Genomic DNA, 24,505 nt, shown 5'->3' with positions numbered 1-24,505 from the left:
GTGGTTTGGATTATCTAGAATTTATGCGTTGAAAAGTATGTTAGCTTTGTCTTGCCATGCTATGAGAAATATAATCCTAATTTTAATCTACAGGGGTAGTGATAAGATATAAAGCATGCAAATCTTGAAAATAGTGGTTCAGCAGAATATTTAATGTCTCAGAGCATACTGATTATGTTCATGGAGAAAGGTCGTGAGGTATAAACCCATATAAAATAACATAGCTGAATGTTTAATAGCAACAATATCAGAACCAGTTCAGCTGTAAGAATATCTGCCAGATACATTGCAGTTTAAGGAGTCAAACATTGCTGATGCAGGTTGCATGTCAACAAGTTAAGTTAATATTTTTTCTTGATTCAATCAAGAAAAGAAGCCAAACAAAGTGGAAATAAATCCAATTCTGCAGAGAAAATTTTATACACCTTGAAGTAAAACTCAACTTTATTTACAGACAGTTCTAGTAACACTGCTTATTATTAAGTCTGCTTAGGTTCCTCTCTTTTTTGGTTACTTACATTGTCTGGTTTTGGCTTATATTTTCCGTGTTAGATGATTGTCTCAGGTAAAATTTTTTTAATACATTTTGACAAAAATGGCTCAACTTTCTGAGTATTGGGAAGGGAAAAGAAAATTTTGCCATACTCATGGGAAAAAACCCCAAACTTTTTCACGGACATACTAGACACCATTGTATTATAGATATAAGCTCTGATACTTGCTATTGGAGGAATGCTGTCAAATCAGGATTCTTTTTTTTTGATTTCCCCAAGAAATTCTACTCAAATTTAAGCTACAAACTCTTGAAACATCTCACTATTCTCAGTGGGAATTTGTTTGAATTTCATAGCTAAATTACATGAAATTTCAGGTACCATCCATTCTTTCTCAGTGATTCTATATTGACCTGATTGCAAGAGCATCCAAAATGTGTGAGGTTGCTTCATCGCACAGCTACATGTCTTTTCAACAGGAGTTTCTCTGCAATTATTGCTGTGTGCAGAGGCAACTTACCGAGAGATGAGAGATACAGAGTAATGTAAGTTTGAAGGGGAGAGTAACTTTGAGGATTATCTGGCCAACGTCTTGCTAAAAGCAAGGCTCACTTCATAGTTAGATCAGGCTTCTTGGGCCCTTATCCAGTTGTGTTTTGTAGATACCCAGGATTGGTGGCTCCACATCCACCCAAGGCAATCTGTTACAGTGCCGAATCACTCTCACTGTGAAAAATGTTTTCCTAATGTATAATCAGAATATTCTTTGTCCAGAGATGTGTCAGATGCCTGCTGTCCTTTCATGGTGTGGCTCTGTCTTCTTCAAAGTCTTCCATTGTACTGTTGAAAGACAGCAATAAATCGTGCCTTAGCCTTCTCTTTGAAAGACTGAACAAATTCTGTTCTCTCAGCATCTCCTCATATGCCGTTTGTTCCAGCCCCCTCCTAATCTTAGTGGCTATCCACTGGATGTGCTCCAGTTTGTCAAAGGCTCTCTTCAGCTTGAAAGCCTCAACTAGAAGCAGGTTTACAACTGCCAAGGAGAGGGGAACAAGCTCTGCTCTCAGCCTCCTTAGATGTTCGTATTAGTACAGCCCAGCCCCTCCTGTATTTCTGCAGGAGGGTATTCCATCCCAGGTGCATTGCTCAGCATTTTCCAGGAGATTCCTGCTGGGCCATTTCTCCAGCCTTTTGAGGTCCATCTTACTGGCAGCTTTGCTCTGCAGTATAACCATCACTCTGAATACCCCCTGCCTGCCAGTTTGGTATCTGTCATTAACTTGCTAGGGGTGTAGTTTGTCCCTTCATCCCTGTTGTTAATGAAATATTCACCTCAGTACTGATTGCACATGAATTTGAACAGTTGATAAAAATCTTTTGAGACTAGCAGTCCAGTCATTTTCCACCCACCTTATAGTTCATCTGTGCAGCCCATATCTCACTTCACTGTGATTCATAAAATTGGTCTCCCTTGTGATTTTAGTGTCTTTCTGCTTCTTCTGTCTTTGGCAAAAGTCACATCAACAAAATGCAGAAAAAACCTGAGCTTACAGTATGGGAAGACAGGCTGAGGAGAAAATAAAGGTGGTCTCAATGAAGAACAGAATGGGGAGAGTGAAGAAGTCTGATAGATCTGATAAGGTAGAAACTTGAATCTCTGGTGAGGTGCAGTAGCAGGCTATTGTGAGCTGTCGGACAGAGCATGGATGAAGAAAAGAGGGAGTACTCTAGTAGTAGAAAATAGATCATGTATAAGTTCCTGCAAGAGTTTGGAGTGAATTAGAAAAGTAAGCTGAAGGAGAACGTCTAGAAGATGTCTGAGCTGGAGAAAAATTGTGGTATTTAAAGGTTCTCAGGGAACAAGACTTGAACTGGGGATGGGCTATAAACAGGACTGAAACAGATAAAGTATGTGTTGCAAAACATGGAGAAATAAAAAGGCTGTCAGGGAGAAACAGGAAATATGAAGCTGGTCCCATGTAGAACAATTTTCCTCCCAACAGAAATGTGCAACTCTTGAATTTTGTTGCTGTCTGTTACAGATTTACCCAGAAAGCAGTGGGTTAGCCCAGTTGTTGGATCATTAATGGCCCAAGTAACAGATGCTGATGCTGTAGATATAAGCTTCCATCACTCCTGAAACACCAGCTGCCACTCAGAAGGACTGACTGGATTTTGGTTGTTTAAGTTCCTTAAAGCCTTGGTATTTCTCATGTGCATAGAGAAAATAAAGTTACATCAGTAAGATCATAACAGCAGCCTTCCCAAAGCTGAAACATGCCAGAACTAAATTTGTGTGCATAGATCTTTCCCTCTCTCTGCCTAATGTCTTAACATGTGAAATGAAAATACTGCTGCTTTATCATACAGGACTTCTATGAGCAAACGTTTACTGGTGTCTCTGAAGGGCCCATCTGTAATAATAAAGAGTGCCCTTGAAAATCACATGTGAAAAGTTGACAAGACTCTTTTCAGAGCAGGCCTGAATAAGAAAGAAGGCAACATATGAGTAAGGGTGGAAAGAACCAAACTGTTGAGTAGGTGCTCCGTCAGTGAATACGGTTTTGGAAACTAGCATTGGTATTACTAAATAGAGTATCTGAAATGGAACAAAAATTGTTTACAGGCTTGTTAAACATACATACCCAGAATATTTCTCAGAAGGAATAGAGCATCAATATATTTGCACTTCAGTCCTTATATGGAATTGTATGTTCAGCTACCTAGCATTTGTTTATTTCATAGGTAGATAAGGGATGACTGCACAGAATCAAGGAGTTAATTTGCTTCTGACATGAATTCTCAGATATGACACTCAGCTCATTGTATTCTTTATTTAAGGTGAAGGATTTTGCTGGTCTTATTTCAGTGAAGCACTGAAGAGGGATGCATTGTGGTACAAAAACCTAAGCAAATGTTAAATGCTGTCTGTACCCCTCCAACCCCCCCTTTTTTCCCCCAAAAACATTTAAGAAAATTACTTAGGCCAAAGACTGCCTTTTCAAGAAGGTCTAAACCATTGCTGTATAGCTAGCACCAGCTTTAGGTATTAATAGCTTCAAGCTGTTTTCATGTATGACCCATTTTCTGACTTATAAATGACTTGTTGCCTCTCTCTCTAATTCACTTTATTGTCAACAAATGTGGATCTGTCTGGAAAAGACAAGCAACCCGAAAGCTGCATTGACTAAAAGACTGGCCCCACTTTGTGTGGTCCTTCCAGGTTTTTCCAGGACTAAAAATCAGAAGAGAAGAGCAAAATGATTTGTCTTGTTTATTACAGGAGAGATGTGGTAAGAAATAAGTGAGAATAAGACTTCATAAATTCTGACGAGAGCCATGTTTAAGTCATGTAGCAGCCTAAAACGGATGGAGTCCGGAGGTGGTCTTTTTTAGGGTCAATTTGTTACCAGATTACTTGGGCAAGTTCTCCTTGTCCTGGAGAAATTCCCCAGATACGTATCTGGGGAACTACTTGATCCTTTTCTGATGGCATTGAGGGAGAAATTTTAAAAAATAAGAACAAGATCTCTGTCCTATGGCTAATCCTGAATCCCAGATTCAAAATCAGAGTTTTCATTGCAACTTTATCTCTCTAAGTTTGAGAGATATTCAAAACTGGTTTTGTGAGAACTGAGACTCCTTGAAAAGTGTAATGCTAAACATAAATTAGTCTAACTAAAATATGCTAAGTAGAAATAAAAAAAGAAATATCTATCTAATGAAAAAGTGCTTAATAAATCTAAAATCACTAGCTTTTTAGTGAACCTAAGTCATGTCAGCATAGTCAAGGAATGGAGGTTTCATTTACTGCATGCTGTGAATCATTACTTGGGAATCAGAAGTGTTCAGAACTGGTATTTCTGCAACTGGGAAATGACTGGTGCATGCTGTCCAGGTTGGGGGTTTTTTATCTGTGTTAGGCTCTACACTAAAGCTGTCGTGGGGAACAATCCATTGAAGAGCTACTTCTGTTCCTCAGATTTCCATTTTGGTACTCTCAGCACTTTCAAGCTATTTTCTTTGTTTGTTTAATCCTTGGATGTTCTGAAGGTATGAGGTGCTGTTTCTACTATTAGACATATACACAACTGCTATATAGAAGGAATGAGTATTGTACAAGATGAGGTAGAAAACATTAATTTATCCCTGCAATCAGAGATCCTGAGGTAGGTTTGAAATTCAGTACAAATTCAGATAGTCAGATGATCAGATATTAATTCTCATATTGTTAGCTGAAGTCTAATACTGAATGGAATTATCACCCCACTAGGGTAATTACTATTAAATATGATTTTTCATAGATATAATCTATAAGCCCAATTCAACTGTATTTTTGACCAAATGAATTTGTAATGATGACAGCATCTATAACAAATCGTTGAACTATTGTGATTCATTAATTTAACAAGGCTACCTTATTACATCTTTGTAGTTACTACAGAGTATTTTTGAGGAGAATCGATGGATTTTAAGGGAGAAATAAAATATTGCATTAGGAATCTTGCTGCTAAACTCGAAATTGCCATTTGCAGAGGGATAGAATACTCTTTATCTCTCCTTTCCTATGTCGTTTTTTCATCTCCTGTCTCACTAGCATGTGCAGCAGCAAGCCTTCTCTTTTGCACTATGGGTGTACTTACCTTTCCAAGCCTGCTGCTGTGGGTACACTTGCACTGTTCAATTCTTATGGGATGTGTGCTCCAGAGTGTGGGGCTGGAAAGGAGCTGAGCTCTTGAGTAGGAATGCAAAGGGTTCTCCAGCAAGGTTGTCAGGGTTATCAGCAAGTGAAAATATGTCTCATGTAGCAGTTCCCATTCTGATTTGTGGAGCAGTGTTGAGGCTGGAGAAGGAAGAAACATTTAAGATATTTTCATTTAGAATCTCTGCGCTATTGGCTTATCTTTCCAATATAACGTGATTGAAACTGGTTTTGGATTCTGGATTTGGGAACAGACAGATTTTGGTTAGAATTCTTTAGCTTTGTGATCTACAAATCTATATAAATATGTATGTGAAATCAAGTGACTATGGTTTCAAGCTTGAATATCTAATGCCTCATGCTTGAATTAAAAAGTAAATACCTGAGGTGCTAGATGGAAACATATGAAGAAGGACAGTACAATTTTAGGACTGTTACTGATGTTTCAAAATATTTAAGTTAGAACAAAATTAAAGCTAAACCAGAAGTAAACCAAAGAACAGAGGCTTATGGGAGATAATTGAAATATCTTCCTGTTTGTCTTCTAGAACACTTTTGATATCACAGAATCACAGAATGATCAAGGTTGGAAGAGACCTTCAAGATCATCTCATCCAACCACCAATCTAGCACGACCATAATCACATCTAAACCATATCCACGAGTGCCACATCCAGACACCACTTGAACACTTGAGACAGTGATTTCACCACTTCCTTGGGCAACTTATTTCAATGCCTAACCACCCTTTCAGTGAACTTTTTCTTTTAATATCTAATCTGAACCTTCCCTGACACAACTTAAGCTGGTTTCCTCTTCTACTTTCACTTGAGACATGGCAGAAGAAACTGATCCCCACGTCAGTAAAACCTCCTTTCAGGTAGTTGTAGAGAGTCTTCTCAAACTAAACAACCTCAGTTCCCTTAGCTGCTCCTCATAAGACTTATGCTCCAGACTCTTTGCCAGATTTGTTGCCCTTTCTTGGACTCACTCCAGCACCTCAATGTCCTATTTGAAGTGAGTGGCCCACAACTGGACACATGATTTGAGGTGTGGCCTCACCAGTGCTGAGTACAGTGGATGAGGCCTGCTGGCCACAGTGTTTGTGATACAAGCCAGGATGCCATTGCCCTTTTTGGCGGCCTTCTTTGACCATTGCTGGCTCATGTTCAGCCAGCTGTCAGCCAGCACCCCCAAGTCCCTGTGTGCTGAACACCCCTCAAGCCACTCTTCCCCGAGCCTGTAGTGATGCATGGGGCTGTTGCAACCCAAGTGCAGGACCTGGAGCTTCACCTTACACAGATATACTTTTGAATATATGGACTATTTGAAAATCAAGCATTAATTTTGGCCATATTTATACCACAATAAGCCTAGATGAGAACCTGATGTTTCTTCTAACTTGCTTCTAACTCTTCCCAGAGCAGAGGTGAGGGATGCACTGCCAGCAACTGCCAGCCTCAGCTCCACTGAGTTGCTGCTTTCCAGTCAAGGCTTGGACTGGACCATGGTGGGTTAATAGGTTTGCTGTGCCAAGCTTAGTGTAACATCCACTTCCAACATTCAGCTGTATGCAACAGAGAATGTTTTGGCTAGAAATGTGTAAATAGATGATCTTTTTGCAGAAGTTAGCCATTAAAGAGTATTATGCAACAAAGAGAAGTTGAAACCTTTCACTTGTGAGAAGCGTGCATATCTGGAAAATAAATATTCAGCAGGAGTTCCTTGTGTCTAGTAGATTGGTATTAAGTGTCTCCCATGTGAACAGGTGATGTATTTTTAAATGTCATGACAGGAGTGCACCTGTTGTGTCCATAATACTGTACATTTAATTCTGAATTAATTTGTCTCTCTGCTATACTTTTTCCTTCCTTTGTAATTTAAAGACCAGGAAGCAATTACAGTCTACCAACAATAAAAAGTGAGAAGATTAATGAGGTGGCACCTCTGAAGCACTTGAACTTATTCTCTGTTGCTGTGAGGAATAAAAAATGACACAAATAGATGCCAAAACAAAATACAACTTCTTAGCGTCTTGAAAAAAAAATTATCACCAACACAAAAGGCAAGTGGATATATTTCTCACAGATCTAATTTCTCACATAATTGCATAATTTCTCACATGTTGCATAATTTACCCAAAATATGTGTCAAAAAGCAGTGTTGCAAACATATGTTATGTGCAGTTGGCTACATCAGTGTATTTTCTGCCTTTCATGAGCATTCTCTTTGCTTACTATTGATTACATAGCATATGCAAGTTTATCTGTGAACATTCTGTGAATAAATAATTTAACTACTTTGGGATAATTTAGATAATTTGGATATATAAAACTTACTATTTACTATTTGGTGAGTACTGATGACTGAGGCACCTGCACATGGAGAAAGATTTGCATTCTACAAGTGGGAAAGAGAAGATACAGAGGAATGAGGAGCAGAACCCAGTCCGGTTTTTCAATCTGCTATTTTAATACTTTATTCTGTTGTAATGTAACCATTAGTCTGATCAATTGAAAGATGTCACTGAAGGAGTTTTTCTTTCCCCTGTCACGTTTCTGGTCACAATTCCTGTGGCTGGATTAGTAAGCTAGTGTGATCACACAGTTGGGTTCCTTCTTTCTTCACCCTGCATTTTCTGGCATCCTCCCCTGTCTCAAGTCTTGTGACTTTGTGCTGCCCAGGCTTGGCTCTTCCTCGGAACCGATTAAGGTGAGTGAGGGGTGGGTCAGGCTCATTAGCAGGTGATAGGGGAGGCTATATAAGAGCCTCTAGGAGCCTGAGCTCCCACAGGAGCAGACTAACAGGGGTGTGGCACAGCAATTTCAAGGCATTTCAAGCAGGCAGGGATCAACCAGCTCCCACTTCTCGTAGGTGAGTGTGCTAGCAATGCTTTCCAAAAAAACAAAAGCCATTACTGCTGTTAATACTAGGAGTGTGTCTGCTCAGACACTCCCCTCGAAGAAGGATGCAGCCACCCAGGTCTCTGGGTGTGCTGAATGTCTGAGCCTGACGTTGGTACTGGAGGATGGTGTAGGAGGTAGCTGTGTACGATGCGAGCAGGTGAGTGACTTGCTGTGCCTGGTAGCAGAACTTAAGGAAGAGGTAGAGAGATTAAGGTGCATTAGGGAGAGTGAAAAGAAAATTGACTGGTGGAGTCAAACCCTTTTGAACCCTAAGGAAGTCAAACAGGAGATGGCGAAGCCCTGCCCCTCCTGTCATAAGGCAGATGGAGCAGACCAAATTGATGGGGGGGAATGGAAACAGGTCCCTAATGGGAGAGGTAAAAGAACTCTCTCTCGACCCCCATCACCCCCCAGGGTACCCTTGAAGAATAGATATGAGTCCCTGGACCCAGACAGTCAGGTAGAGGACAGCCAAGAAGATCTCTCTGGAGAGCCTCCTGGTTCGGCCCTGTCTAATAGTCGGATTACAACCACAGGTATAAAGAAAAAAAAGAAGGGTAGTTGTAGTCAGTGACTCCCTTCTGAGGGGAACTGAGGGCCCTATTTGTCGCCCAGACCCATCCCAGAGAGAAGTATGCTGCCTTCCTGGGGCCAGGGTGAGGGATATTAGTAAGAGACTTCCTGAGTTAATTCAGCCCTCAGACTATTATCCACTGGTGGTAGTCCAGGCTGGCAGTGAGGACATAAATCGAAGAAGTGCCAGGATAATTAAAAAAGACTTCAAAGCACTGGGTCGGTCAGTTCACAGGACAGGAGCACAGGTGATATTTGCCTCAGTTCCTGTACTATCTGGGATGGATGAGGAGTTAAATAGAGTGGAGTAAAAAAACCCAACTCCTCAACAGATGGCTGAAGGATTGGTGCCACCGTCAAAATTTTGGTTTCTTTGACCATGGGGCAAACTCCATGGTACCTAGTTTCTTAAAATCAGATGGGATTCATCTTTCTAGGAAGAAGAAGAGGACTGTAGCCCGTAAGTTAGCAAGGCTGATCAGGAGGGCTTTAAACTAGGTTTGAAGGGTGAAGGGGTTGGAACCGGGCTCTCCAGTGATCAGCCTAAGGATGGAAAGCCTGAGTTAAGAATTAAATCAACAGCCCACCTGAAGTGCATGTACACTAATGCACGCAGTATGGGCAACAAACAAGAGGAGCTGGAAGCCACTGTGCAGCAGGAAGGCTATGATGTAGTCGCCATCACAGAAACGTGGTGGGATGGCTCGCGTGACTGGAGTGTTGCCATGGATGGCTACAAGCTCTTCAGAAAGAACAGGCAGGGTAGGAGAGGTGGAGGGGTGGCTTTATGTGTTAGAGAGTCTCTTGACTCTGTTGAACTTGAGATCAGCAACGATAAGGTTGAGTGCCTGTGGACCAGAATCAGGGGGAAGTCCAACAAGGCCGACATCATCATAGGTGTCTGTTACAGACCACCCAACCAGGATGACGAAGGGGATGAAATATTCTACAAGCAGCTGGCGGATGTCTCGAAATCGTCAGCCCTTGTCCTTGTGGGTGACTTTAACCTGCCGGATATCTGCTGGGAGCTCAATACTGCAGAGAAGAGGCAGTCTAGGAATTTCCTGGAGTGTATAGGGGACAATTTCCTTCATCAACTGGTAAATGAACCTACCAGGGGTAAGGCCCCGCTAGACCTGCTGTTTACAAACAGAGAGGGGCTGATGGGAGATGTAGTGGTTGAAGGCCGCCTGGGAAATAGTGACCATGAAATAATAGAATTTTCAATACTCAGAGATTCAAGGAGAAACAACAATAAAACCTCTATGCTGGACTTCCAGAGGGCAGATTTTGACCTATTCAGAAGTCTAGTCCAGAGCATACCCTGGGAAACAACCCTTGAAAACAAGGGGGTCCAGGAGGGATGGATGTGCTTCAAGCAGGAAGTTTTGAGTGCACAAGAACAGGCCGTACTGGTGTGCCGAAAGGCAAGCTGGCGGGGAAGACAACCAGCTTGGTTAAACAGGGAGCTTCTGAAGGAAATCAAGGACAAAAAGAGAGTTTACCGACTGTGGAAGAAAGGGCTGGCTACTTACGAAGAATTCAGGAAGACAGCACAAATGGGTCTGTATGTTTAGGAACTATTTTTTTCTTTCATTGAGCCCTAAATTGTGCACCTGCTAGTCCAAGGAACTGCAGAGGCTCTCTTCTTAGGGATTTCTGGTTTGGAACAAGAATAAGGAGCTGCAGATAAATCACATTTTCTGGGGCAAATACACAAGCGTTTTTACATACAGGTGTCAAATCTTCCCAAATGCCTTGTTCTTTCTCTGCTGCCCATATCGTGTCTTTAGGCTTAGCACCCATGCCTAGCCTTTTTTTTTCTGTATTCTTGCTGGCAGCTGGTACAGAGTTGCTTGTATATGGCCTGGGTGTTTCTGTTTGGGAAAACATTTTTGTCTCTTCTCTCGCTGGTTCAAGAGGTCTGCATGCACTTTGATGAACTTTGGTGACTACTTTAAGTAGTCTTTTATTTCACCAGGGTTTATTTTACTGTGGCCTAGAGCCCTCTGATTTCTTTGTTGTGACCATATGTGGCTGTGCCAGTGTTTTGTTTCAAAAGTTCATTTGCAAATACAGCATACCACTTAAAGTTATACTTTCAGTTTAAGATTTCATTCTGAAAAAATGTCATTTGAAATCCTAGATTGATTTAGGTTGGAGTTTTTGAAATAATGGTATCAATTTGTTATACAAACTGCATTCCTATTTAGCAATTTTTTGAGGTTGATGTTGAGGAGAAAATTTAAATATTGCAAGTATTTCTCTTTAAAAATATCTTGTTTAATGTTGGCCGTTGAAAGATTTTCCGAGGAATTTAATGAAGCTATGAATAATTGCTTAAACTTAATGTGTGCATCTGAAATATTTGGAAAGAGGGCTTGCCCAAGTATAAAAGGAACACATGAGCACATAAAAGTAATATAAAGGCATAGTAAGGAAAGATTTATGGCTGGTTCCTGTGTTTTTGCTGGCACTTACCTTTGAAATAGTCTGGAGGTAAGTGTAAGAGTCTGACAGCACTTCCTGAAATACCCTTTTCCAATCTATTGAGTGCACTTAACCTTTTCCTTCCAGATGGTTGGATTGTGCTAATTTATCTGAACATTAAAAAAAAAGAAAAAAAAAAGGAGCCTAGTGACTGGGTAACCCTAAAGAATGTTTACTAGGAACAGTGAAACCTGGATAAAAGACTTCTGTATATGTTATGAAAGGCTAAACTTCAACCTTTTCACAAAAACCATATTATAATCCTGAAACTCCTGTAAGAAATGCAGGGTTCCAACTTTTCAGTGGAGTCTTCAAGGCTTAGTATAACCTTAGTAGAGACGAAGTGACTAGATATTTCTAAAACTGTAAAATGTACACCAGAGATTGTTAGCTGAAGCTGACCTTTTTATTTGTTCATGCTTTCAGCTTTTCAAACATATTTTATTTCTCAGATTGTTTATACTAAAGTGAGATGTGCTTCCAGTGTTTGCCTGCTGAGCCCTCCACTTTGGCACACTTGTGGCACAGCTGATTGCCAAACTCAGGCCCCTGTTGCATCTCTCCCCAGAGCCACACAACCACACACCAACTCAGTATTGCTGCCAGTAAATCGTATCTATGCAGTGCCCAGAGGCACTTTGTCTGTCAGTAGGTTTTTCTTCCACTTTAGCATGCAGAATGAGGTTCCTCAGATTATATAACTCTTCATATAGCAGAATCGTTGGGATTGAGGGTTGGTGTCAGGGGCAGATAGTGCCCAGGCAAATCTGTACCTGGCAAGAGGTAGAAATGGACCGATAAACCCTGAGCAAGTTGGCTGGTCATTATTTTGGATCCTGGGGAATTGGATCAAAATATTTATTCCACTGATGTATTTCCTCAAGGAGTAGGGGATCATCCACTGAGCAGGGATTCAAAAGATACATCAGAACAATAATTTGCAGAGGTTTTACTCCAAAGATCAGACAGTACCATTAATTTTTAAATAACTGAAAGTTATCTGCCAGTTGTTTTAGGCAACAGAAATTTGTAAATGAGTCACTTGAAATGTATGTAAGAGAACATTTCTCTAGTGCTGCTTACCACAATAGAATCTGAAACATTAAATATTTCTTAAATTCACTAAGGGTCAGTGCAGTATCCAACCTTTGGGAAGGAGAAAACTAACACACAAGTTCAATAACTGGGGAATTACTAAGAAGAAAAAGGACTGCAGAATAAAAAATAGTCTAAGTGGTAGAGAAGATCATAAGCTAAATACAAGTCAACAGACTAATCTTCTGCAGAAAAGGCAAATTTTATTCTATGAACAGAAAAATATATGAACAGGTCAATATGCTTTTTTGGGAGAGATTGGCAAAGTCTCTCAGATTTTTATGCTCACTAAGAGGCAAGCAAAGTCCTTACGAGAGCAGCAAGAGGGCAGGAAAATTAGAGAAGAGACTGAAAGAAAGGCACGAGGCAGAGAGGTGGCATGCAGGAATCTTTCAAAGGGAAAATGTGTACAAAGAGAGCAGCATCTGAGTTGTTCTCTGGGTTAACTGGAAAAAACTGAGGGCAAATGAGCCTAATTTCCAGCAGAGAAGACTTGGGCTGGCCATTGGGTAGTGAAGCAGCAAACAGTTCACAGAGAGATGCTTAATCATTGGAAATGTTGTAAGAGCAAGTTTAAAAAAGTTCCTGCCTGGCAAGTCTAGATATACAGTCTTTTAAGCAATGCTCTGTCTGTGCTGAATGCTAGTATATAGTGGTTGCAGACTGTGTAATTTCTGTGGGTCTGTTGATGTCACATTGAGACTGCAGGGCAGTTTGACTACTGTGTTGAGATCGCAGCAACTTCTCCCACGTAACATGGCAAAATAGTACCTGTGGATGTATCTGTACATTCTTTTTGCTTATTATAGACATGGTTTTTTCTTTGTGAATGTGTATTGCATGAAAAGAAAAGTTTTGCTGTTTGAATATCCTTCTGTCAAATATTTTTAAAACCGGGATTTCTGCAAAATGAAAATCCCACAGTAAGTGTTTTTTCTTTGAAAATTATAAGAGAGAAATTTTCTCTTCTGAACTTTAACTTTGAAGAAACTAGATTTCTGTGCTGATTTAAGTAGTCTCCAAAATATTAATAATAGGACAATACTTTTTCTTGTTTCAGAAATGAAATTCTGGCACAAAATATTATGGCATTTATCAAGTCTTACGGCTTGCATGGTATCTCTCGATTGGTTCTTCAGAGATGTGTTACTGGCCTTCATTGTATCCCATGGGAAAAGTGTCCTGCTACACAGAACATCAGGCTATGGGGGGGTGGTGATGTGATGAAGGCTTACCTTCTAACAGTAGCAGTCCCATTCCAGAGGAGAAAAGAGAGAATTACAAACCATATAAGGCAAGACCCTATACATAAATGAAATTTCATAGCTTTAAAAGTATTATAAAGAAATATGTATTCATTTGGGTTTTTTATTTATATATTTTAATTCTATTTGGACTGACTTGGAACTTCATAATTTTTCTTGTTGATAGTTCATAGCACTTATAATAAGCTTCTCATCACAATATTGCAGAAATTTTAGATTCAACCTTGGTAAAATATACATAGTTATGTCCTTCTATGATTAGCAAGTTATATGTGGTCAAGAAATGGCAACACCATCAAATCTTTCTTAGTTACAAATCTCAGTATTTGGTCATGCAACTGGTGGGTCAGGTCAAAGGAAAAAAGGATTATGTATTAAGATTAACAGCAACTAAGTAGTCATGGCAGACTGAGTTGGTGGGAGTGCAGAGAGCAGAAGAGTGGAACCTTCCTGGCCAGGACATGAAGAAAATGAGTAGTGATAGAGGGAGAAAGACAACTTTGGATGAAATGCCTACAGGAAGTCTAGGCATGAGAGAAGTAGCCAAGCAGACTCAGGTCAGGCACCAGAGGAGGGGAGTTTGTCCTTTCTGGACAGGGAGACTGAGACTGGAAGGAAAAGCTTGAAGATGAAGATAAGTGTAAGAATGGGAAAAGAGGGGCTGGATGGGCCAAATGAGAGCAACTGACAAAGAAGAGGAGGACAGAGCAGTCATGCCACCAACTGTAGTGACAGCAGCCTCTGTGTACTTACTAGCTTTTGCTTCTTCTCCTAAACTGGAATAGAATAAATGACTTGTAGCATCACTACAGCAGTTAGCAAGTATCACTGGCATCCTTTCTCTGCTGCTGGGGAGTGAGAGTGATCTGCTATCACATGCTGTGTAAAGGCAGGTGAGACAGTGAGAGGTCCACCACGACCCAGCTCTGCTGTCTGTGACTGTGAGGCAGAAGGCTAAAATTTTTGTTTTTCTAGATGTCCTCTTTAGAAGATGAGAAGCTACATGCAGAAAAAACATTATTTGCAAACTTGTAGTTTTAATAAGCCCAAGCCAAGGTGACCTGCGCAAATCTTATTTGGTCCCTTTCTGCCTTTGTGATTATTATTATTATAATAATTATTTCCATATTTATAATGTTATCATAAGTGGGCTGCTCTTCCAATGTACAAAAAGGATCAAGTCTGGAATGTGTCATGCTTATATAGTGAAATACATAAATTCTCTACTCATTTCTTGCAAAGGCTGGGAACTAAAAAAAAGAAAGAGGCAAAAATTTCAAGTATTATTATGTGGACACAGGTGATTGCTGGCCTGAAGAACTAAATTCTCTGTCTAATTCTGCCACAGATGCTTCTGTAAAGTTCAAAAATCATTTAAATCAAACTCTTCACAAGTATTCTTTTGTTGTATTGTAATTTTCTTTGTGCAGAATGGTAGTCCTAAAGTCTGATTCATGTAAGTGTTGAACATTTACCCTTGCAATTGCCGACAAGGAAAGTAGCAAAAGTAGCACTCTGAACATTCAAAATGCTAGTTAATGGTGAGTACTTAAAAACTCAGGTTGCCCATAACTCAGTATATATTTTTGACCTTAATCTCTCTCAGTCTCATTTTTTATCCTTTCAATGCAGAAGAGCATTGGAAAAATACATTCGTTAACACTTGTCAGCTGCTGAATTGCTATAGTGGCATGGAAATACTGGAAGGAAGTTAATTCTGAATTCAGATAGTGTGCTGATAGTAAGGCACCAGACACTGAACAGTCAGGGGAAAAAACGTCAAAGACAGAATAGCGCTGTGAGTTGCAGTTTAGATTCCAGTAACACTGAGAAGCAGAATGAAAGAGAACCAATTTCTCAGTATTTATGCCAAAAATGTCTTTGTATGAATTTAAATTTTAGACCCATTGAAATGAGAAATAGATTAAGTTCTATCTTCTTTAAATCCCTTCCCTCACTCCCCTGCCATCTCCAAAAAGCTTCCACATTTTTCAGAAAGTTGGGCAAACTGCTGTGTTGTCAAGGTGGCCAGCTGCAAAATTATTAGCTCATATATAACCACATGGGAGAGAGAAGTGTTGAAAACTTCCAAATTCAGGTATTAGATACATGAACGAGGAATTTCCCTCCCATTAATCCAACCTCCAGGAAATGTGGCTGGAGGTGTCATGGACCGCACAGTGACCATGCATAGACACACTTCTCTGGACTAATCCAGTCTGCAAATATTAGTGACAGATCTGAGAACAAAGTTAAATATGTCAAAAATGAAGCTTTAAGAATGCTGAAAAAATATGCAAATGTATACTGACTTCAGAAGAGAGCTTTAGAAGATATTTTTCTGCACACATGGTGCAGTTTAATTTTGGCATATCCAAATGTAGCATTTCAATCACTCTTTTTAAAATTAACCAGAGTTAAGAACTAAGGAAGATGATAAAACTAATGCCAAAGGAAATGTTTAATTTCATGTCAAATAAGAAGTTTTGAAAACCTAAGAAGATAAGCTTTTGTTTTCATGTTGACAGAGCCTGTCTTCAACATTGCCATTACTTGATCAACACTGAGATATTTTGCATGTTATTTTATTTTAGTTACCAAATAAAATTGTATTTTATTCTAATTCTAAAGAAAACGTTTCCGTGTCATCTGATTACAAAATGCATTTTCTGATACATTGTGAAATACTGTCAATATTTGAAGATTATTTTATTATTCAACTTTCACATAACTTTTTTTCATTTGTTTTTCTTACATTTTTCTCCTGTCAGTTATTTTTTTTCTTTTTCTTGCACCGAGGCCGTCAGTTTTCAGCTGGTTTCCTTGTCATTTTTTTCTTAGTTGACCTTCACATATCTCTTCTGTTATTTTTAAAGTAATTTTTCATAATCTCTTCTCGTTCCTTTATGTCAGTATTTCCTCACCTCATCTATTAGCTACATCAGCTTAGTGTTTTCTGTGCAGGTAGTCCTGTTGAGGTGTCCCTGCACTCACCTGAAGGAGAAGAGAAGATATGAATCAAATCCATGAAATGAATGATATGAAGTGACTAGAGGAGCTTTTCTCCAGCAGGAAGGTCTCATCCTGCCTTGTTGCAAGTGTCAAGGAAGCTGCTGTGCAGCTCTGCTCTGCTGGCCTTTCTAGTTCTACTCTGTATTTCCCTTGGTGGAAGGACTTGTGAAGGCACAGGGAGCTGTCAAGGATGTGGGAAAGAGAAGGAGCTGTCCAGGCAGTCCATTTAGAGGTATAAAGTACAGGCAGCTCTTTCTCATCCTAGAGGTTATTTTCCCCCAGGAGTGTCAAAATTTCACAGCTATGTTTATCCCAGGTAGAATTGTAGGTGAACTTAAATCATGTTTAGTGACATAGGCACTAAGCTGGAAGGGACATAGTAATTTTCTGAGTGAAATTCTTATTACTCCTGGTTTTGATCTGGCACCCAGAGACATTAACTTGCTGATGATCAGGGAATAAACTGAGGCTAGTGGGGCAAGAAAGGCCTGCATGTGTATTTGTTACTTAAACAAGGCCAGGGCACAAGTACAAATATCAGCATGATGGCTCTCACTGCTGAATAGCTTCATGCTTCCAGGCACAGTTTGGCCAGGCTAAGTGACCCTCTCCCAAGGCGTGGTTCAGGCAGGAGGTGTGCAAGGGTTCTTCTTCAGCAGCATAGATGAAACCATCCTGTTTTGATGAGGAACAGAGTTTAGCTGTGTGAGTTGAATGTGTTCATAGCCATGGATCAGAAATCACTGGCAATCAGGTCCCAGGGTGAGCCCTAGCTGATCTTTATCACTGATATCAGCCAAGGATACCACTCATGTTGCTGGAACCCACCCTCATTGTTGTAGCCCATCTACTGCCAATGGTGGATCGGCATGTGGCTACCTCCCAAAGTTCTATCTAGCCTAAAATACACAGTCCATTTGATATACAACTCCATATAAGGCTTACTATCTCCATTGTCAAGTGGTATGTAGCTTAAATACAACTGCCTGCAAAAATATGTAATTTTTTTGAAACTTGAAATTTTTTTTGGTACTGTTTTTTAAAGTGCTTTTTAAAAAAAGGATAACATTTAAACTTCATAAAATTGTAATTTCTTTCACTTCTTATTGATGTAAAAATAATTCTGGGAACCTTGTGTAACATGCACATTTGTATCAGTTTTGAAAAAATAATCAAAAATTAGGAATATGTATCAAGTCGCCATGCGTACCTATTGCTTGCTGGTTTACTTCAAATATTTACAACATTCTTGTAGTTATATACACCTAAGAATATGTATGCTAAAAAAGCTGCACTGTGATTTATTTAAAGTTATACTGAAAGAGGTGATATAGCTGCAGGGAGGGAAGACTAGGGTGGAGAAGATAAAAAATGACAGCTTTGATCAGTGCTCAGTAGAAAAAAAAAGAAGTCAAGTAAAAGAGGCAAATAAAAGATGCACTGAGATAAAGCAAATTTGAAGGAAGATTCAGGACCCTGAGAAGAATAAAGAAAATACCTAGGTCTGGTGGGCTGGAAAAGGTAGTTACATGGACAGTGTATGTGTTGTATCCATAACAATTGATTTACGAAATTGTTTTAACTTTTTACATTTCTAATTTTTTAACATTTTAGCATCAAAATATGCAAGGATTTCTTTTCCCTCCTTAGTTTCATGGAATCATGTTGTCATAATTGTGACATACTCCAGTTTTCCTGTCTCACTAAAAAGCAGGAGTTGTGCCATGTCAGAGCTTCACCATTTACAGTTTCTTCACTTCTCCACAGTCCCAATTAAAAAAATAAATATTTAAATAAATTTTCAATATTAGTTGATGTATAAGTCTTGGCAAAGAACATTTGGTTTAAAAAATGCAGTTTTCCTGAATATGCCAGCAGCAGTTTCTGCTATCTAACATGGTAAAGCCTCCTGTTTCTCTAATTGATATATTTTCACTGAATAGCTTTGCATTAATATCATATTTGGGAACAGAAATTATATATACAAAGTCTCAAGGGTCTGGCTGAGAGAACATGTGAGAGTGTCAAGGTACTTTTGGCTGGTAGAAAGCTTTTGGGTGTTGACTTGTACTGCAGCAGGTGTCAAGGTACTTAGGCTAGATGAGAGAGGATAGTTAGACATACCTAGAGAAATCAGAAAGCTGCTGGGGAACACAGGTTTGAAGCAGGAAGATGTGCTTGGTGTGAAATGTCTTGGTTCATCAAAACACAGGAAGTTTTGCTGCGCTGAAGAAGGGAGTAAGGCAAAATTAGGTATGTAGGAAGAAATCAAAAGAGAGTTTCCTAGGCTCAAAACCAGAATGTGTTTGAGGAAATGTTGGGACTCTAGGGAGATATGAGCCACCTGTTTACTAATGAGCAATTAAAGCATACATGGCAAAGTGGGTAATTACTGTAAACAGTAGGATTCTTCATGCTTTAGCTTGTCTAGATCTGTCACACCCAATGGTATTCGTCTCATGGACAATCTGTAGTGCAGACTCGTATTGGAAAGCATGTTTTGCAAGAATTGTTTGCCTTCCAGGGGCAATCCCAGAGTTCATTGCTGGTTCCCTTGGTAATTTCACATCCTCTTACCTTTTTGAATACTGTATACCATGCCTGCAGCAGCTACCCGTAATAACCTCTTACCAGGTTCACTAGAAGTGAATTCATTGTCGTTTACACTGTTGATTTGTTTGGTTTTCATTCAGCAGCATACTGCACATGTGGGTTCCGTCGTGCATGTCTAGTATGTCTAATAAGTGTAATACATGTGTAGTAACATGTTATCATTGAAACAAAAATTCTTTGGCAACAATTTTTAATACCTCCTGACTTTTTTTGTGCTAAAACCCCTTCTTAATTTTTATGAAAGTGGTATCGTAATGAGAATAGGGACTGTTTTATGCAGTATTAGTCTTGACAATTTAAGTAATGTTTGCATCTCTAGTTGGGGAATAACACTTGAAAATAGCTTGGTTAATAATTTAAGTGTATATAATATAATAATTTAAGTTAATAATTAAGCTAATTCAAGTGCAATCATTAAGTGATTTTTGACTCATATTCTCAGACTAGCTGCTGATATTGCAGTCATGTTAAAATCCTTGGGCAGGAGCAGGTACACAAAATAATGCTGTTTTTTCTTATTCCTTTGTAATGTCTAGAGAAAAACTGATTAATTTATCTAATAGCTTTTAATTTTTTCAAGGTACAATGGCCAGTAATTTCAGGTTGATTTGTGAGAAATTCCCCTGTATCTTACTGATCCTGCACCTTTCCAACTAGAAAAGGAGAGAGGGTGATAAAAATTTTTTTTTCTTTTTCCATCTGTTGAGTCTTAACCTTCCTGAAAGAACTGTGCTTGTTTTTTTGTTTGGTTTTTTTTTTTTTTTTTTTTTTTTTTTTGCTATCAACAGGCCAAGCTCTGATAACAGACGCCACAGCATCCGGGAGAGGATGTCCAGTACCAGTGAGAAAGGGAGCCTGTCCATGGAGTCCTCCAAAGAAACCCGGTACTGTGCTGTCTGCAACGACTACGCTTCAGGCTACCATTATGGGGTCTGGTCTTGCGAGGGATGCAAAGCTTTCTTCAAAAGGAGTATTCAAGGTAATAAACTATTCAAGTGAGTCGCCTTTATTCTTTACTCTTGAGGAAACTGAAGCTACTTGAGATTGCAGCCTGAGCCCAGGATAATGACATTTATTGGGTTTTCATTAGCAGTTGCTGTGCTCTCCCATATACTTTTGGCTCTGTATTTGGTGAATGCTTCTATCAGGTAAATAATAGGTTATTATTTAGACCAACATCGATGAAGGAAAGGAAAGCTTCTCTGTGTTGTCCTTTCTTTAGGTATATCTGACCATGGAGGCAGTGAAAAATCGAATTTCAAAATCCATGTTGGATCAGGATGACCACTCTTACAGGCTATGCATATCTCTCCTTTGTGATCATATTCTTATCCAAAGAAATTTTTTGAAAATTCCCTGTCAGATGATAAATTCCTGCTGGTTGATTTATTAATCTTAATTTAATGCTCCATTAGTCAGATGGTTCAGTTAAATCTCAACTCCTTGAAGACGTTAGATGTCTTTTGAGAACCAATATTGAAAAGGACTGATGAAATAGCATTTGTGTCTGTCAACAAAGCAGGGCTTTGAACTCTACATAGATTGGTTTAGTACATGGTCTTGTCATGGCTAAAAATGTAAGTGGAGTAAAGGGCATCTAACAAAAACAGTGTGAATTACTGTGACAAGGATAATTCTTTATTCAAATGGCTATCCCTCTGTGGAATTAATGCTTTTTTTTACTTTGTTCGACATTTCTTAAATTGAGTGAGAATTAATTATAATTCTACTGAAAATGCAGGTACTGTTTAGTATCTAAGTTTTATTTTGGAGAAGAAAATAAGAGATTTCTTCCTTTCAAACAGAAAATTGGTAAACTGCTGTGCTTTACGTAGGTTTCTATAGTTTTTTAAATCTCCAGGTGATATATGGGCACAGAAATTCCTGTTGCTCCTTTTCTGAAGTAAACATGGTGAGGAACAGTTTTTACCTCATATTGCAAGGTGTGATTATTGCCTATTTTGTTGCATGACTAGCACTGAGTTGAATTAAATAAGACCTGAAGCATTCAGCTCAGAATTTTTCCTGCCTTAAAGAAAGAAGTGAAAGACTGGCTTCAGGGTAGAGATTGATGGAATTATTTAAATGTCAATGATAAGTTAATAGTTACTCATATTTCTGCTTTTTCAGACACAGTGAAATGATTTTTAAAAAAAGCAAGTGGTTAGAACCAGAGGTTAATAATAAATAACACTAGAGGAAAAAAGGGTGAAATGCTTTTCTCTTAACATCACAGTAATTTACTTTAACTTGCGATGTCAGGAGAACAGCTCCCTTAATGTGTTTTTTGTTATTCTTAGTTTTCAATTCCCTTGACCAAATCAGAATTATTCTTACACTTTTGAAATTCTGTCCTTGTGCTTGAACTGAACAAAGTCACAACAAAGTGGAAACTGAAATAGTCTTAAGCAAAAGTAAGACTTACAAAGTAATTGTAGAGCACAGATCTTCAGCTTTTGGGCATTAGGGAAGAAGAAAATAATCTGATTGTTTCATTGAGCTCTATGGTTCTGCTGTCAGCACTTGGTGGCTTTGCCCTGCTCTCCATATGGACAAATGTGGTCCACCACAATGGAACTGTCATCTATTTGAGCTACAGTAAAGCCTAGTTAGTAAATTTACTTCTTGCTACGTTTATATACTTATCATAATTTTTAAGTAGTCAGGCTTTTAATTTTTAAAGCTGAAGTTTCCAGTATCCCATAAAATGCCTTTCTTTATCTTTAAGTCGTGTTTTCTCTATGTTAAGCTCCTTGCTTCTTGCCCTATCCCTTGTGGGCATGAATAAGGTTTATTACAACAACCTTTTACATAGTTGAGACTGTTATCATATCTTTCCTCAGTCTTCTCTTATTTCAGACTAAACAAACCAAGTTCTTTCAGTAGAACATGCTTTCTAGACTTCTGATCCCATTTGTTAAACTCCTCTATACTTTTTCCCATTGATCCACCTCCCTTGTGATTAACAGTTATTGTAAAAATGACATCCAGTATTATAAATGAAATGATTCAAGAATATGGGTACTTATGAGAGAATTCTGATCACTTGATCACAGATGGTATGAAAGGTCCTTTGAGGAACTTTTAAAGTCATAGATACCCAGTCTTGATGAACTAAGTATGTTTTGAATTTTCTACTGGATTTGGAAGAGATCTCCAATTGCTATTTCAGCAATTACACATTGTCATTGGACATATATCCAATTTATGAAAATGACAGTAATTTTTTGATTGAGAATAGATGTAAAAAAATACATTTACCTTGCAGATGATAGTAATTTTAAATAGATTGTGATCAGATAGCTAGGAATGAATGCTACTTATATGTGGGTGTATATATAGAAGTGTATGTGGACTACATATTGCTGTATATATTTGTGATTTATTATATATACTGCATTGTATATATGTTGTACATTCCTAAAAAAATCAGAAAAAATTTCCTGGAAATCATATGATTAAACAGTATTGAGGTTCACAGGACTTGTTTGTATAAACAAAAGTAATGCTTCCAGCAAAGATTTTTGGTTTTGTTTATAGTGTATCTTTCTTCAGATGCAAGATAACTGCACAGCTCTTATTCTTTGCTTACCTATATTTCTCAATACGTATATAGGTGCTGAGGTGATTGATCATTTCAATACTTTTCAGCAGAGATTTCATAGGAAAATTTCTATAATGAATTTTGATGTCCCTGAAAGACTGTAGTCAAACATTCTATATAGTTTTTGGTTAGAACCACAGGAAAAAAGTAAGGATAGACATGAACAAGCTATATGTGGTAATCAATTTCCTTTGTGTATCTGTTAGTGATATCTGAGGTATCTGTACTTACCTGCATAAGTATATACTTAAATTTTGTGAAAACTCACATCTGCATTGGAACTTACCTGAGGTGAAGATAGGTAGCTTCATTTTTTTCCAGGGGAACTGGAATATGTCTGGTAATATTTAGTGAATTTTAAATGCTAAGATGTTTTTCTCTGTTGTCAAAGAGTTAAAGCTTAAAAGGTGACTTGAATTAGCAACTGTCTCTATATGTGCAAATTTTTAGTTTTGTTTAAACAACAGATGGTTGGTAGAAAACCTCAACTCCCTCCTGAAACTGCCTATGTCAGTCTATTTTGCTAGTTTATGTCCCAGAAGTGATTTGGGAGCTTGTTTTGAGAAATCTCAGTGCAGGTGGATATCATTGTAAAATCTTTCATGGGAAAGAAAGGTCATAAGACATCAAGAATACCATATTACTTGGTGATAGAAGAGTGCTTTATTGTTCACCCAGCATATGTAGCCTTCAGGAGTGTACTTGGTCAAGTGACTTGATTCCAGAAGCATAACAAGCAATCACATCACAGCACACTGTACTTCTCTACTAAAATATTTATGGATTTTAAGAACAAAAAGGGCTTTTAGATAGTTTAGTCTGTTCTTCTCTCAATATAAACTTTATATGCTATCCATCTACAGAGCCCAGTAACTTGATGAAATTGAGTAGTTTACAAGATGCCCAGCCATTATCTATGGGCTCAAGAACTTTCTTACAATGGAGGCTTATTCTAATGATTTGTCCTCCCATCTGCTAAAAAATTATACTTCTAGGGTGTATCACTTTGGCTTTTACATCACATCCATGAACCAGACGTAGTAACTACTATTTTTCTCCTGTGGGAAATTCTTATAAATTAAGTCATTACAATCAAATCACCTTGATATCACTAGTGAACTAAAATGTTTCAGTTTCCTGCTGTATATATTTCTATTTTCTGAGTCCTTTGTCTTTCTACCTTTTCTGATTCCGCCCCACACCCATAACAGCCTGTTTAAAATTTGGATTGCAGAACTGGATGATGTATTTCAACATCAGCCTCACAAATGCCATTTACAAATTAAAAATCCCCTTGTGACTCACGCATTCTTTCTCCCTTATAATTTTCTTGTTTTTTGGATAGCCACCAAAATGTACAAGCCAGGAAGGAATTACTCATACTATCTCTGGGGTGCATCCAACATATGGGGGGCTGTGAGCCCCCAGTGGGAACACAAGGGATTCAGAACAAACAAGGGGTAACTCCTTACATTGGAGAGTTTCTTGAATTCAGAAGTGCTGAAGTATTTTAGAAATCCTCAGTTCCATTTCCTCTTCATAAGCCCTTCTGATGTTTTCCAGGTGCATCTTCTCTGCCTTTGTTTACAGCTGTATACTCAGACAAAAATTAGGTATATTTCACAAATATTCAGCTAAAAATTACTAAATCATGGGAGGCATTACCAGTGCAGCAAGAACAGGTTGGCATCTGAGAATGGATGACAAGAACAGGTTGGCATCTGAGAATCAGATTCCCATGCTGAGGGATT

General features: G+C 38.6%; 1 protein-coding gene across 1 annotated transcript in view; it reads left to right on the top strand.

Annotated features, from left to right (window-relative positions):
• ESR1 (estrogen receptor 1) overlaps positions 1-24,505 on the top strand; it is a 178,744-nt gene that overhangs the window by 79,092 nt on the left and 75,147 nt on the right. The window contains 1 exon segment of the mRNA XM_039385734.1: positions 19,939-20,129. Within this exon segment, the coding sequence (XP_039241668.1) occupies positions 19,939-20,129 (191 nt within the window).

Source organism: Pipra filicauda, unplaced genomic scaffold (assembly GCF_003945595.2).
Source record: "Pipra filicauda isolate LSUMZ 115617 unplaced genomic scaffold, ASM394559v2 scaffold42_size3861933_pilon, whole genome shotgun sequence".
Lineage (NCBI taxonomy): Eukaryota > Metazoa > Chordata > Aves > Passeriformes > Pipridae > Pipra > Pipra filicauda.
Note: the sequence above shows the minus strand (reverse complement) of the source record. Positions and strands in the feature narration are given on the sequence as shown.